Source organism: Astatotilapia calliptera, chromosome 14 (genome assembly GCF_900246225.1).
Source record: "Astatotilapia calliptera chromosome 14, fAstCal1.2, whole genome shotgun sequence".
Taxonomy (NCBI): Eukaryota; Metazoa; Chordata; class Actinopteri; order Cichliformes; family Cichlidae; genus Astatotilapia; species Astatotilapia calliptera.
Genome location: NC_039315.1, coordinates 35,907,191 through 35,923,066, shown reverse-complemented (window position 1 = coordinate 35,923,066; position 15,876 = coordinate 35,907,191). Strand labels below are relative to the sequence as shown.

The following is a 15,876-nucleotide window of genomic DNA, read 5'->3' as shown; positions in this document are numbered from 1 at the left end:
ACGAATCACACTTCTCTGTCCAGTGGTGTGATGGACCAGTCTGGGTTTGGTGTTTGCCAGGACAACAGTGCTTGTCTGACTGCACTGTGCCAAATGTAAAGCTTGGTGGAGGGGGGTTACGGTGCGGGTTGGTTTTCAGGAGATGGGCTCAGCAACTTGGTTCCGGTCAAAGGAACTCTTAGTGCTTCAGCATACCAAGATATTTTGGACAGTTTCATGTGCAGTGATGAGTCATGAAGCGTGTTATATAACTTAGGGCAGCAAGGTAAATATCGATCGATGGATGGCATCACCGAAATCCAACTGAGATAAAAACGAGCTTAATACAAGTCGCTTACAGGAAGCAACAGAGAAACGTGATTTTAGTCTATACAGAAAATGTACATTTGAGCTTTGTTATCAAGCATGATGTGTAAAGTCGATCCCTATCAAATACCAGGATGTTTGTATGAGTCAGCAACCTGTATGGTACCACCTTCCAGCGTTTCGCTGTTCGCAGCTTCAGACAACATAACGTTGGTTTTGCCAGCATTCAGGACTAATGAAGAGCAATCTGACAAAATCAGTCTGTTTGTGCACCCAGCGAAGGCGCTGGGAGTATAGAACTGCATCCTCTGCATGCGTACGGTAGGAAGAGAATTTGAGCTGCTCACAAATGTTATTATATAAAAACAGAGTTTGGTGTGGAAGAACTTGAGTGGCTTGCACAGAGTCCTGACCTCAACCCGATCGAACGCTTTTGGGACGAATTAGAGCGAAGACTGCGCGCCAGCGTTCTCATCACACATCAGTGTCTGATCTTCCAAAAGCATGGCCCAAAATCCCATCAACACACTCAAACCCTGCGGAACGGGTGGGGCAATGTAGTGTCACGCATACCTGCCACTGTTGTCAAGTCCTGTCATCTGGTTGTGTGTTTCAAACTCTTCACCAACACCAGCTACACAAGTTGCAGAATTTGAGTTTATTACCCAGCAATAGTTGTTTCAGCTTGTGTTCAGTGACACTGGGGACAGAAGATCGTCAAAGTGGCTGACAGTGATAGTCGGCTTTCTCTGTGCCATCCTCCCTGATTCTGAAGTTCAACCATAGTGTCAGAGACAGACTGGCGACCCGTCCTCAGTGTCGCCATCTCTCAGTTCAGAGTAGTTCTGAGTAGAAATAACCAGGTTATCAGACTGTTAGTGGAAAGTGAAAGCATGAATTAGGAATGAGTTTATGTTAATCATATTTCATATAAAATTAAAAGAACACTTTTGGTTCAAGATGTATCACATTTGATGTCGTTGCAAAGCAGCCCGGACCCCTGGCACGTCGATAGTGTTGTGCAACTCCGTGGTGGTATGAGCAGCAAAGTAGTTTGTGTTTGTCTTGTTTAGTATCTCATGTTTCCATGTGTTTAGCTCTGAAAAGAAGTTCATGAGAACTGTACTTTAGCCTGCAGCTAAGACATGTGGAGCTAATTAAGATAACAGCTTTGTCTCTGCGAGTGCTGATGCGCTCACTGCGACCACAGACATTTAAATTGTGTCTATTTGGCATTACTGACTCCACATCCTGTCTGTGGTAATCACGAGTCTGTCCTGTGTAAATCCTGACAAGTTTGTCTTTAATGCTCAGAGTTTAGAGGGATGGCGGCTCAAACGATGACCGACGCGTCGCCTCGCTGTGAGATCAGACGGTCTGTATGTAGGAGCAGCTTTCACGCCTTTGTGCAGTCTCTGTTCACTTTCACTTTCAGTGCCTGACATAAAAGCAAAATAAAACATTAAGACTAGGAGTCAAACCTCATGTGATGTTAGTGCCTTTAATTTTAGGGTCACGGGAACCTTTGGAGTCATTCCTGTGCTGCCACCAATTTCCAGCACAAAACAGGAAACTGAAAAACATGTTTCCCAACTCTCTGCTCCTAATGGTCTGAGTAAGCTAAAAACCCCGTCCATTCTTACTCTGATCACTCAGTGCTCTGCGCCTCCTTCTTACAAACACAGTCACACCAGTGGATGCATCCGACTGGAGCAGCCAGGCATCAAACCACCAACCTTCTGATTAATAGATGACCCGCTCTGCCTCCTACACTGCAGCTGGCTGACTTGCTGCCACAGCAATTGTCCAGCCCTCGAGCCGGAGACTGTGAGCTGGCATGTGTGCTGGACTGAGTGGTGTCCTTTTGTAGGTACGAGTGTTAAAGCGGGGATCTTGTTGTTCGTGCTTTTATTGCACGTTTGCAGGACGGCCACGGTTGTAATAAAACTCACGGCTTGGCCTCGACAGTCTGTTGCCAGTTATTCTTTCCTAGCACTTCAAACATTGTCACGTCGTTATATTGATCGTATCTGATTAGCAGGCTGGAAACTTGGAATGTTTTATGCAGGTCATCTGCAACGTGTCTGAAGTTAACTTTGGCTTCTGGACCTAATGCTGCAGCTTCATTCAAACTACAGTGTGATGCCAACTAGGGCACTATGTTTTTGAAGTTTCACACACACTGAACCATTTTTATTTGCCCTCATTTGGGCAAAGGTCCTCTGAGACCTGTCCTACAGTCTGCGTGTAGAAAAGGACTTTCTTTATTATTTGTTAAGAAATGAGGGCAGCCCTGTTATTGTTTTTATGCTGTTTAATGTTTGTTTAATGCTCTTTGCCTGACAAGGAACACATGTTCATAAATCACTGTATTGTGCAGACACTGTGTGGGACCCAGTTTTGGTTCAAAACTTCATGCTTGGCTAATAATGTCTTACTGTGAGGCGACCGTGCTGATCTCTGCAGCACCGTGCTGTCTGGTGGAATCACTGGAGTTTTAATATTACCAGCCTAGATGTTTGCTTGTTGTCTAATTGTTAAGTAGTCACATCCTGTATAAAGTTTTGGAAAACATGCATCACCACATCCCAAAAGGTTGATTCTGTTCATGTGGACGTAGCGATGGAGGAGGCAGCCTGAGGGTCCATCTGTCACCACCTTACAACGCTGTGATTGCAGCCATTCCCCCACTCTGTGTGAATGGGACTCATGGTTATTGATCAGGGGTCATGACAGTTTGCATATTAATGACGTTTCAGTCATTGTGTAACCGTCCTGTTTGTTGGAAACCTGCAGTCAGCTGAGACTGAAGAGGTCACCTGATGAACAGAATCAGCCTTTAACGATTATTCACCTGCATTGTTGTTCAGCGTGCATCACCACAGTAATAATGTGGTAGTAATACAGGATTGTAGTGACTGACTCTCAATTTAAATAAAATAAAAATGTCACAGCAGCGGTGACAGAACTTGAGAGACAAATGTAACTGTAACTAATGTCATAGTTATGTTTCCAACTCCGGCTCGTCCAAAGCCCGTCGCTCGTCCCGTCTCCCTTCCCTCAGACCCAGAACATGGTTGGCCCTCCCTGAGTCTGATGTCTGGTTCTCATTTGGTTTCTTCCTGTCAAAAGGGAGTTCTTCCTTCTCACTGTCACTGAGTGCGTGCTCACAGAGCATCGTTGGATGGTCGGGGTTGAGACAGCTGTTGTTGTGATTTGGTGCTATATGAATACAATTCTGCTTCATGGTTTATAGAAATAACAGTTCTTAATGAGGTGAGCTCAAAGTTGGAAAGATGTAAATATGGATCCTGGTAACGCTCGACTACAAAACTAAAACTGTGTCAGAGAAATGAAAATTAGTTTCAGCCTCATCAAATATTAGTTGTAGCTATTATCTGTGTTTGGGACAAATTAGACACGCTACCCTAAACCAAGCCAACACACACTCATTAAATACAATAGGCCTGAAAAACAGTGTGCTGAGGTCTGAGAAGAAGCTGCCCCTCAGCCTCTGAGCCAGCCTGCACACGAGTCATTCATCGTCTCTTTCACTTGTCAAAATTAACATCGGCTTGTCCTCACTCATACGGCTCAGCTGTTTGCTTTTCCAGTCTGTGGGTTAGACTGGGCTGTGTTCCAGTAAGGATGTGTTGCAGTGTCTGTAGAAAGTGAACTCCCCCTTCACTCTGGCTGGAGGAAGCTTACCGAATGCATTATTGTTAAAGCTAAACAAATCCTTGTCACTGTCCATTTCTGTAGCTTCATGTATCTGTGAGGCCCTAACCTCTGTTGAGTTCATACAAATACAAGCAGGAGGCCGTGTGCGTGTTGTACTGACCTTAGTGCTGTTGCAGCTGGATGCTGTTAGCATGAACTGATTGCAGAGAAAACAGAAGATTAGATGTTTGAACACAGAGTCATTTTACTGCCTTTACTATCTGATGCTCAGTTTTCAAAAGCACTGAAAAAATCAACATGTGGATTTTTTTTCTTTGGAGCTATTGCCCTAAAAACAACAGCTGCTACATAGAGTGCTGCATTATTACTTACAACCATGCACCTCTACATGCATTACCCCATTGATGAAGGTGTACTTCAAAGTCTCATACACAAAGAGGTCAGAGGTCTCACACCTGACCTGTTTGCTGTGTTACTCAGAGAGTTTAACATCCTCACTTTCTTCAGTTTCATAGCTCTGCCAGTAAATGTTTATGCTTCTGTCATTTCAGTTAAAATCACTGTGTCAGCTGTATTACCTCCAGCATGGTTTGCTCAGTTCAGTTTGAAGTACACAAAGAAGCTGTAAACTTACAGGATGCAGTGATGTGTGTGCTGCAGTAAACACTGCAATTCAGGTTCAGTCAGAATTTAGCTTTTTTTGTTCTAGAAAATGGACAAAAGTTATAAACCATAGTAGATCAGAAGGTAAGATTTTAGATAAATCTGAAACTGGAAAAAGAGGCACATTTTACAGGGAGTGCAGAATTATTAGGCAAGTTGTATTTTTGAGGAATAATTTTATTATTGAACAACAACCATGTTCTCAATGAACCCAAAAAACTCATTAATATCAAAGCTGAATGTTTGTGGAAGTAGTTCTTAGTTTGTTTTTAGTTTTAGCTATTTTAGGGGGATATCTGTGTGTGCAGGTGACTATTACTGTGCATAATTATTAGGCAACTTAACAAAAAACAAATATTTCAATTATTTCTTTTTACCAGTGAAACCAATATAACATCTCCACATTCACAAATATACATTTCTGACATTCAAAAACAAAACAAAAACAAATCAGCGACCAATATAGCCACCTTTCTTTGCAAGGACACTCAAAAGCCTGCCATCCATGGATTCTGTCAGTGTTTTGATCTGTTCACCATCAACATTGCGTGCAGCAGCAACCACAGCCTCCCAGACACTGTTCAGAGAGGTGCACTGTTTTCCCTCCTTGTAAATCTCACATTTGATGATGGACCACAGGTTCTCAATGGGGTTCAGATCAGGTGAACAAGGAGGCCATGTCATTAGTTTTTCTTCTTTTATACCCTTTCTTGCAGCCACGCTGTGGAGTACTTGGACGCGTGTGATGGAGCATTGTCCTGCATGAAAATCATGTTTTTCTTGAAGGATGCAGACTTCTTCCTGTACCACTGCTTGAAGAAGGTGTCTTCCAGAAACTGGCAGTAGGACTGGGAGTTGAGCTTGACTCCATCCTCAACCCGAAAAGGCCCCACAAGCTCATCTTTGATGATACCAGCCCAAACCAGTACTCCACCTCCACCTTGCTGGCGTCTGAGTGGGACTGGAGCTCTCTGCCCTTTACCAATCCAGCCACGGGCCCATCCATCTGGCCCATCAAGACTCACTCTCATTTCATCAGTCCATAAAACCTTAGAAAAACCAGTCTTGAGATATTTCTTGGCCCAGTCTTGACGTTTCAGCTTGTGTGTCTTGTTCAGTGGTGGTCGTCTTTCAGCCTTTCTTACCTTGGCCATGTCTCTGAGTATTGCACACCTTGTGCTTTTGGGCACTCCAGTGATGTTGCAGCTCTGAAATATGGCCAAACTGGTGGCAAGTGGCATCTTGGCAGCTGCACGCTTGACTTTTCTCAGTTCATGGGCAGTTATTTTGCGCCTTGGTTTTTCCACACGCTTCTTGCGACCCTGTTGACTATTTTGAATGAAACGCTTGATTGTTCGATGATCACGCTTCAGAAGCTTTGCAATTTTGAGACTGCTGCATCCCTCTGCAAGATATCTCACTATTTTTGACTTTTCTGAGCCTGTCAAGTCCTTCTTTTGACCCATTTTGCCAAAGGAAAGGACGTTGCCTAATAATTCTGCACACCTGATATAGGGTGTTGATGTCATTAGACCACACCCCTTCTCATTACAGAGATGCACATCACCTAATATGCTTAATTGGTAGTAGGCTTTCGAGCCTATACAGCTTGGAGTAAGACAACATGCATGAAGAGGATGATGTGGACAAAATACTCATTTGCCTAATAATTCTGCACTCCCTGTATTTGCTGCATCTCTGCTTCAAAGTCTGGAAGAATTTGAGCACAATTTAAACAGCTGAACTTTCTTCGGTGGAGCGAGGTCACAGAAACATGAGAACCAGCCATGTTTCCAGCTTGATGCTGGTTTGTAAAAAGAACAGAAAAAGTCCGTTTGCCTCGACCAGCAAGCAATTCAAACTAAACTTTTATATGAGGATACAGTTTATTCTTACCTCAAACCTCAGACAGCACGAGCTTTAAAACGCTGCTTCCTCTTACTGTAAATGTGTTCAATTACTGTAGCTCGTCCACTTTAGCATGGCAGGCCCTTAAAGGAGTGATAAATACATTTCTCCTACAAGTGTGCAGTAACCACAGCACGACAGCATGAAATCACGGCATGAATTACATGCTCCAGGCTGTTCCTGTATTTATCTGTCAGGAACTGTAGGACTTCCCCTTTGCATTCATAAGTGTGATTTATTGTAGTTGTGTCTTAATTATGTGAATATCAGTGTTCGCTTGCTGAGCTTTAACCAGCCTCCCTCTGTTATTGGGGACTAGGCTAAGCTTACATTACCTGTGTTGAATTTTGCACTGTACGTTGAAAGTGTTCACTGGATTCCAAGTGTTTGAAATAAATTCACATTTTTCAGCAACCAGACCTTTTCAGCCTCATGGTTCCCTTGGAAAACATCATTCACTGATTCATTCTGCTGCTGGTGACTGAAAGCATCTGCAGCTTCACAGAGGAGAAAGCCTCTCTGTGGGGATGTCCATGACTTCCAGATTTCAGCCAGCTATTCTCAAAATGTATTAAAACAGACAATTTGACACTGATAGATGTTGATTATGTTCGACTTAATACAATTAAGGGGGGATGTGTATAAAGAATATAAAATATGTCACCCCCTGGTGGTGGTGTTCCTCGAGCCTCAGGTCGCCTGCCAGAGGCCTTCTGGACAAAGCCTGGATCTGCTGCAGCCAGCTGTCCGGGTTTGGGTCACAGCTCACAGTGCTCTCTTACCACTTTGGACTTTGCCTCCCACATCTGCTCCAGTTGTTCCTTCACCCCCTGGTACTTCCTTTGTGTGCTCCTTCTTGCTGATGTTACTGTCTGCTGGGAATGACACATCTATTCGAGCTATCGTCCACCACTGTGTCTGGCTGGTTGGCCAGCAGGACAAGTCCCACAGGACCTCAGCCCAGTTGTTCTCATCCACTTTTGGTGGCGTCTCCCATCAGAACTTGGAGACCTCTAATCCATGTTGTGCACTCTCCTAGTCTCTTGTGCCCCTCAGTGTATACTATAACAGCTTTCATCAGTTTATCTTGATACGATGTGCTGTTTAAACTCAAGAGCTTTATACAGTCTGCAGCCTGGGTGCTGTCAGCTGTGATGGACTTCAGCCTCTGCAGATGTGGTGCTTAGGCTCTGTGCTGTTGTATATGACTCAGTGGTGAATTAGATTAAGTGCTTTGGGTTGTTTCTGTGAATTAAAGTTCTTCACTCTTAGAAACACTGAAACAACATATTTCCTAAAATACCAAAAGATATTTTACTTATTTATTTGCAGTTTTAGCATTTTTGTTTGCAACTTGATGGCCTGTCAAAGTTAACTGAAGTTCTTACAGACGTAACTTGAGTCTTGTTGGAAGCTTTTTTTCCCTTTACAGTTATTCGTGAGATGTTTTTTGGTGGCTTAAAACAGCGAGACATTAGAGTAAATCATGATGCCTGGCACAGCGTCCATCCGTTGTTTCTGTGCTGCTCTGCACTGTGGTGCTTGGGCCTCATTCCTGTTTTCTTTTCTTCCACAGCTCTGAGGTTCAGAATAAATGTTGCATAACAGCGTCTGTTTGGACAAACAGTTAGTTCCCTGGAATTCTTAGTAGTAACTGAAATGCAAGTGAAGGAGGACTTAAACCTCATTAAACCTCAGCTATCCAACTTCACCTGTCTACTCCAACCTCAGCTATCACATGGACATTCAGTGGCATCCGCCCTACGCTGTGATGTTGTGTTTAGCTTTTACTTTGGCTTTAAATAACCTCTCCATCGAGTCTGGGTGGTGACTGATGGTGTTTCCACTCTGATGGTAAATCTTGGTCTTAAAGAGGTCAGGTCAGAATGAAAGAGGTCAGAATCTCCCAGCTAAACACAGCCCGTTGAATCTAATCATCACAAGACCTTAAATGCAGCCGTAATGTGAAAGGCTTTAGGGAAATGGGATCAGTTTGAGACCTGTCAGTGCAAGACTATGCCAGGCTATTCTGATGACCTAAAGAGCTTCAAATCTGCGTGGGAATGCAATTAGGCATTGGTTATATTTAAAAGGATTGGCTGGTTGGAGGATATGATCTTCAGCATTAGGGAGGTCAGGCATGAAGACGAGGTCACAAAACATTGAACTGATGAAGTCAGGAGGTTAACCAACTGTTGGTATTTGGCCTTGAAGTTAGATGCATGTTTATGTAGTTGGGGCAAATGTTAAAAATCATCATTGATATATTAATCTGGGATTTGGGATACCACAGTGGTGCAGTCACAGCAACAAAGTTCTGGACTTTTACCATCTGAGGGTTATTTCTGACTCTAAGTGGCTCCAAAGGTGTGAATGTAAAGGGCTGGCTCTGAGATTGGCAACCTGTCCAGAGTCATATCATTGTCGTTATCACCTGTGGGACAATGTGGAAAATGTAAAGGGAATTAAAACAAGCCTACATTTCCAGCTGTTCTGGTTCCACGTGCACCAGTCAAAGGTTTGGACACAGCTTCTCATTTAATGGTTTTTCTTGATTTCATGACTCTTTGAATTCAATTCAATTCAATTTTATTTATATAGCGCCAAATCACAACATAAGTCTCCTCAGGGCGCTTCATAGATACAGAGAAAAACCCAACAATCATATGACCCCCTATGAGCAAGCACTTTGGCAACAGTGGGAAGGAAAAACTCCCTTTTAACAGGAAGAAACCTCCAGCAGAACCAGGCTCAGGGAGGGGCGGGGCCATCTGCTGTGATTGGTTGGGGTGAGAGAAGGAAGACAGGATAAAGACATGCTGTGGAAGAGAGACAGAGGTTAATAACAGATATGATTCAATGCAGAGAGGTCTGTTAACACATAGTGAGTGAGAAAGGTGACTGGAAAGGAAAAACTCAATGCATCATGGGAATCCCCGGCAGCCTACATCTATTGCAGCATAACTAAGGGAGGATTCAGGGTCACCTGGTCCAGCCCTAACTATATGCTTTAGCAAAAAGGAAAGTTTGAAGCCTAATCTTGAAAGTAGAGATAGTGTCTGTCTCCTGAATCCAAACTGGAAGCTGGTTCCACAGAAGAGGGGCCTGAAAACTGAAGGCTCTGCCTCCCATTCTACTTTTAAATACTCTAGGAACAACAAGTAGGCCTGCAGAGCGAGAGCGAAGTGCTCTAATAGGGTGATATGGTACTACAAGGTCATTAAGATCAGATGGGGCCTGATTATTTAAGACCTTGTATGTGAGGAGCAGGATTTTGAATTCTGGATTTAACAGGAAGCCAAAACAGGAGAAATATGCTCTCTCTTTCTAGTCCCTGTCAGGACTCTTGCTGCAGCATTTTGGATCAGCTGAAGGCTTTTCAGTGAGTTTTTAGGACTTCCTGATAATAATGAATTACAGTCGTCCAGCCTGGAAGTAATAAATGCATGAACTAGTTTTTCAACGTCACTCTGAGACAGGATATTTCTAACTTTAGAGATGTTGCACAAATGGAAGAAAGCAGTCTTACATATTTGTTTAATATGTGCTTTGAAGGACATGTCCTGGTCAAACATGACTCCAAGGTTCCTCACAGCGTTACTGGAGGCCAAGGTAATGCCATCCAGAGTAAGAATCTGCTTAGATACCATATTTCTAAGATTTTCAGGGCCGAGTACAATAACCTCAGTTTGATCTGAATTAAGAAGCAGAAAGTTAGCGGCCATCCAGGTCTTTATGTCTTTAAGACATTCCTGCAGTTTAACTAATTGGTGTGTGTTATCTGGCTTCATGGACAGATAGAGCTGGGTGTCATCTGCATAGCAGTGTAAATGTATGCTATGTCTTCTAATGATGCTGCCTAAGGGAAGCATGTATAATGTAAACAGAATTGGTCCTAGCACTGAACCCTGTGGAACTCCATAATTAACCTCAGTGTGTGAAGAGGACTCTCCATTTACATGCACAAACTGGAGTCTATTAGATAGATATGATACAAACCACTGCAGCACAGTACCTGTAATACCTACAGCATGTTCTAATCGCTCTAATAGGATATTATGGTCGACAGTATCGAACGCTGCACTGAGGTCTAGCAGGACAAGCACAGAGATGAGTCCACTGTCAGAGGCCATAAGAAGATCATTTGTAACCTTCACTAAAGCTGTTTCTGTGCTGTGATGAGCTCTGAAACCTGACTGAAACTCTTCAAATAAGCCTCTGCAGATGATCTGTTAGCTGTTTGACAACTACTCTTTCAAGGATGTTTGATATAAAGGAAGGTTGGAGATTGGCCTATAATTAGCTAAGACTGCTGGGTCTAGAGATGCTTTTTGAGTAAAGGTTTAACTACAGCCAGCTTGAAGGCCTGTGGTACATAGCCGATCATTAGAGATAGGTTGATCATATTTAAGATCGAAGAATTAATTAATGGCAGGACTTCTTTGAGCAGTTTTGTAGGAATGGGGTCTAAAAGACACGTTGATGGTTTGGAGGAAGTAATTATTGAAGTTAACTCAGAAAGATCAATTGGAGAAAAAGAGTCTAACTTAACATCAATGGTACTGAGAGTAGCTGTAGATAATATTACATCTGTGGGATGATTACTGGTAATTTTTTCTCTAATGATAAAAATTTTATTTGTGAAGAAGTTCATGAAGTCATTACTAGTTAACGTTAAAGGGATTGTTGGCTCAAAAGAGCTCTGACTCTTTGTCAGCCTGGCTACAGAGCTGAAGAGAAACCTGGGGTTGTTCTTCTTTTCTTCAATCAGTGATGAATAGTAAGATGTTCTGGCTTTGCGGAGGGCTTTCTTATAAAGCAGCAAACTATTTCTCCAGGCTAAATGATGATCCTCTAAATTTGTGACACGCCATTTCCTCTCCAGATTACGAGTCATCTGCTTTAGGCTACGTGCTTGAGAATTATACCACGGAGTCAGGTACTTCTGATTAGAGACCTTAGTTTTCACTGGAGCTACAGTATCCAGAGTCGTACGTAGTGAGGAGGTGAAATTATTAACAAGATAATCGACCTCTGTTGGGGTAGCGTTCAGATAGCTGCTCTGCTCTGTGTTGTACAGGGCATTGAAGATGATAACAGTGGGTGGATTATATTCTTAAACTTAGTTGCAGTGCTTTCAGAAAGACATCTACTGTGATAAAGTCTACTCTCCACTGCTGTGTAATCAATTATTGTAAATGTAAATGTTATCAGGAAATGATCAGACAGGAGAGGGTTTTCAGGAAACACTGTTAAATGTTCAGTTTCTATGCCATATGTTAAAACAAGATCTAGAGTGTGATTAAAGTGGTGGGTGGGTTCTTTTACAGTTTGCATTGTAGATTCTCACTGAAGGCATCAAAACTATGAATGAACACACGTGGAAGTATGTAGTAAACACAAAAGTGTGAAACAACTCAAAACATGTTTGATATTTTACATTCTTCTGCTTTGACTCCTGCTTCGCTCACTCTTGGCCTTCTCTCCATGAGCTTCATGAGGTCGTCTCCTGAAATGGTTTCCAACAGTCTTGAAGGAGTTCAGAGATGCTGAGCGTTTGTTGGTCCTTTTGCCTTCACTCTGCGCTCCATCTCATCCCAAACCAGCTCCACTGGGTTCAGGTCAGGTGGCTGTGGAGGCCAGGCCTCCATCACTCTCCTTCTTGGTCACAGAGGCCTCACACAGCCTGGAGGTGTGTTTGGGGTCCTTGTGCTGTTGGAAAATAAATGATGGGATGGCATGTGGCTGCAGGATGCTGTGGTGGCCATGCTGGTTCAGTGTGCCTTCAGTTTGGAATAAATCACCAACTGTGAAACCAGCAAAGCCCCCCCACACCATCACGCCTCCTCCTCCATGCTTCACGGTGGGAACCATGCATGTAGAGACCATCGTTCACCTTTTCTGCACAAAGACACGGCAGGTGGAGCCAAAGATCTCAGATCTGGACCCATCAGACCAAAGCACAGATGGTCTAATGTCCACTCCTTGTGTTTCTTAGTCCAAACATGTCTGCTTGTTGCTTTTCCTCAGTCGTGGTTTCTCAGCAGCTGTTTGACCGTAAAGGCCTGATTCACACAGTCTGCTCTGAACACGCAGAGATGTGTCTGCTGCTGGAGCTCTGTGCAGCATCTATCTGGGCTCTGATCTGAGCTGCTGTTAACGATTTCTGAGGCTCAGCAGCAGAGGGACTCTCGCACTTCCTTTCCTGGGCGTCCTCATGTGAGCCAGTTTCATCGCAGTGCTTGATGCGACTGCACTTGGGGACACATTCAACGTTTTAGCAATTTTCTGACTGACTGACCTTCAGTTCTTAAAGTAATGATGGGCTGTTGTTTCCCTTTATTCAGCTGTTTGCTATAATATGAACTCTAACAGAGCCCAGGCTTATCCCCACCTGGGTCTGTCAGACCATCTCTCCCTTCTGCTACACCCAATATACACACAAAAGATCAAGAGCACTGGGATTACAACCAAAACCGTGAGAACATGGCCGCAGGACGCTATTCCGATGCTTCAGGACTGTTTCCACTGCACAGACTGGGATGTATTCAAGGTGCAGGACACTGACAATCGTGTCGCATTGGACAGTTACACCTCCACTGTCTTGGACTACATCTGTTTCTGTGTGGACAATGTAACAACTTGGAAACGATTCCGTGTGTTCCCTAATAATCCACCCTGGATGACACACGGAGTTCAACAACTTATTCGAACAAGGAACAACGCTTTCAAATCCGGGGACCAGGAGGCATACAGTGCTGCCAGGGCCAACCTGAGAAGAGGCATCAAGACTGCCAAGCAGCAGCACAGGAGGCGTATCGAGGCCAGGTTTGAGAACAACACAAACCCAAGGCAGGTCTGGGAGGGCATCAGGGCTATCACGGACTACAAAAGAAGAACACCATCACCCTCAGCCGACAGTTCTACTCTGGCTGAGGATCTAAATCTCTTTTATGCCCGTTTTGACAGGGAGAACACCGACCCTGTCCTGTCCCCTCTCCCCTCAACCGACCCTGCTCCGGTCCTGAGCACTCATGAGCTGAGGCGTGTGTTCCGGAGCATAAACACCAGGAAGGCGGCCGGGCCGGATGGAGTGCTGGGCCGGGTGCTAAAAGACTGTGCTGTGGACCTGGCGGACGTCTTCACCTCTATATATAACACCTCGTTGTCCTGTTCACTGGTACCATCCTGTTTCAAAGCAGCAACCATTGTTCCCATCCCAAAACAGTCAAATGTCACATGTCTGAACGATTTCAGACCTGTGGCACTCACCCCCATTCCCGCCAAATGCCTGGAGAGACTGGTCATTAAACACATCAGAGCTGCTTTTCCACCATCCCTGGACTCGCACCAGTTTGCATACAGGGAGAACCGGTCAACCGAGGATGCGATCGCCACAGTGCTGCACACATTACTGAAGCACTTGGAACACAGGAACACCTATGCACCGCTCCTCTTTGTAGACTACAGCTCGGCTTTTAATACCATCCGGCCATACAAACTCCGTCCCAAACTCCACCAACTGGATTGTGGACTTCCTCACTAACCGTAGACAGAGTGTCAGAGTGGGTAAGAACACCTCTTCCACCCTTGTGGTCAACACCGGTGCCCCTCAGGGGTGTGTTCTGAGCCCTCTGCTATACACTCTCTTCACCCATGACTGTATTTCCTCCTGCGCGTCCAATCTCATTGTTAAGTTTGCAGATGACACTACAGTGCTCGGACTTATATCCAACAATGATGAGACAAACTACAGGACAGAGGTGCAACAACTAGAGTCATGGTGCCACGACAATAACTTGGTCTTAAACACCAAAAAGACCAAGGAGATCATTGTAGATTTCCGGAAGAGGGGCCATAACAACCATCTGCCTCTCTTCATTGGCAGTGAGGCGGTGGAGAGGGTGAGCAGTTTTAAATTCTTGGGGGTAACTGTGACCGAGGACCTGTCCTGGGGCAACCATATCACCTCAGTTGCACGGAAGGCCCAACAGCGCCTCTACTACCTGGGGAGACTGCGGGGCGCACACATTCCCAGATCTCTGATGTTGAACTTCTACAACTGTGCCATCAGCAGCGTTCTGACGTATGGATTTCTAGTGTGGTTCCCCAGCTGCACCAAGGCCGATCAGCAAGCACTCCAGCGGGTGGTGAAAGAAGCTGGCAGAATTATTGGAACAAGTCTGCCAGAGATCAGTAATATCTTCCCCACTCGCTGTCTGAGGAGGGTGCACAGTATCCTGCGGGACCAACATCACCCTGCGCGCCACCTTTTCCATCTGCTGCCCTCAGGGAGAAGGTACAGGTCTATACAGGCCAGAACATCCAGACTGGCCAACAGCCTGTATCCACTGGCTGTGAGGCTCCTGAACTCTCTGCCCCCCTCTCACGGACAATAACCATATCCAACTTCTTAATAGCAATGAACTGGTCTGCATTGGTGCATCATATCTTTATTCTCTTCCCCCTCCTGCCCCCCCCCCCCCTCTTTCTTAAATAGATAACTATCATATCTGATATCATATCTCACAGTACAATAATATTGAATGGGTTGCATTGTTGTATTTTGTCATGTTTCTCAGGTCTTTGTCTGAATTTCTACGAACATTATTGCTAAGGATTGTCTTATTGCATTGGAGTCACACTGGGTTAAATATGTACACTTGGGTTTTAAGGGGTATTTATTATTTTCTTCTTTTTTTTGGGTTGTATGGAAGCCCCAAACGCAATTTCATTGTTCTTGACAATGACAATAAATAAATACTACTAACAGTTGCCAAACGAGGCTGTCAGCTGTGCACCAACCTGATGGTCCCAACACCATTAATACATAACTCCATATATCTTCATATATTTGATGTCTTCAGTTTGTATCTACAATGTAGAAAGTAGTAACAATAAAGAAAAACCATCAGATGAGGTGTATGCAAACCTTTGGCTGGTGGTGTACTTTAGTCACTGAGAGGCAGCAGGTGGTGGATGTGCGTTTGCAAACCTGTATGTTGCTCCAGTTCAGGACCAACACACTAACATGGGGACAGTGAACACTGTCACACTGTTTCTATTAACCGAAAGCTCTTTGTGTTTTATTTCTATTCATTTCAGATGGCTCGATGTGAGTGTGTCCAACCTCACATGTACCAGGTACTGGGTGGTGTACCTGCAGGTCATCCAGGAGGCTGTGTGGCCCGGTGGAGCTTTGCCAACTGCCCCGGTGTTTGAACGCAGCCAGCAGCAAAAGGATGACACCAAACAACAAGCTTTACGCTGTCTGATGAGACTCGTACCAGGTACGTCTCACGCTCGTTATGGCGCGAT

At 44.4% G+C, this 15,876-nt stretch overlaps 1 protein-coding gene across 4 annotated transcripts in view; it reads left to right on the top strand.

The window, feature by feature from the left end:
- snx19b (sorting nexin 19b) overlaps window positions 1-15,876 on the top strand; it is a 50,911-nt gene that overhangs the window by 24,812 nt on the left and 10,223 nt on the right. For all 4 annotated transcript variants that reach the window (XR_003274378.1, XM_026191317.1, XM_026191315.1 and 1 more), the window contains exon 11: window positions 15,664-15,848. Coding sequence is in view for 3 of the 4 variants with exons in the window: in XM_026191317.1 (XP_026047102.1) it covers window positions 15,664-15,848 (185 nt within the window). In the remaining variant the exon portion in view is untranslated. The remainder of the gene's footprint in view (window positions 1-15,663; window positions 15,849-15,876) is intronic.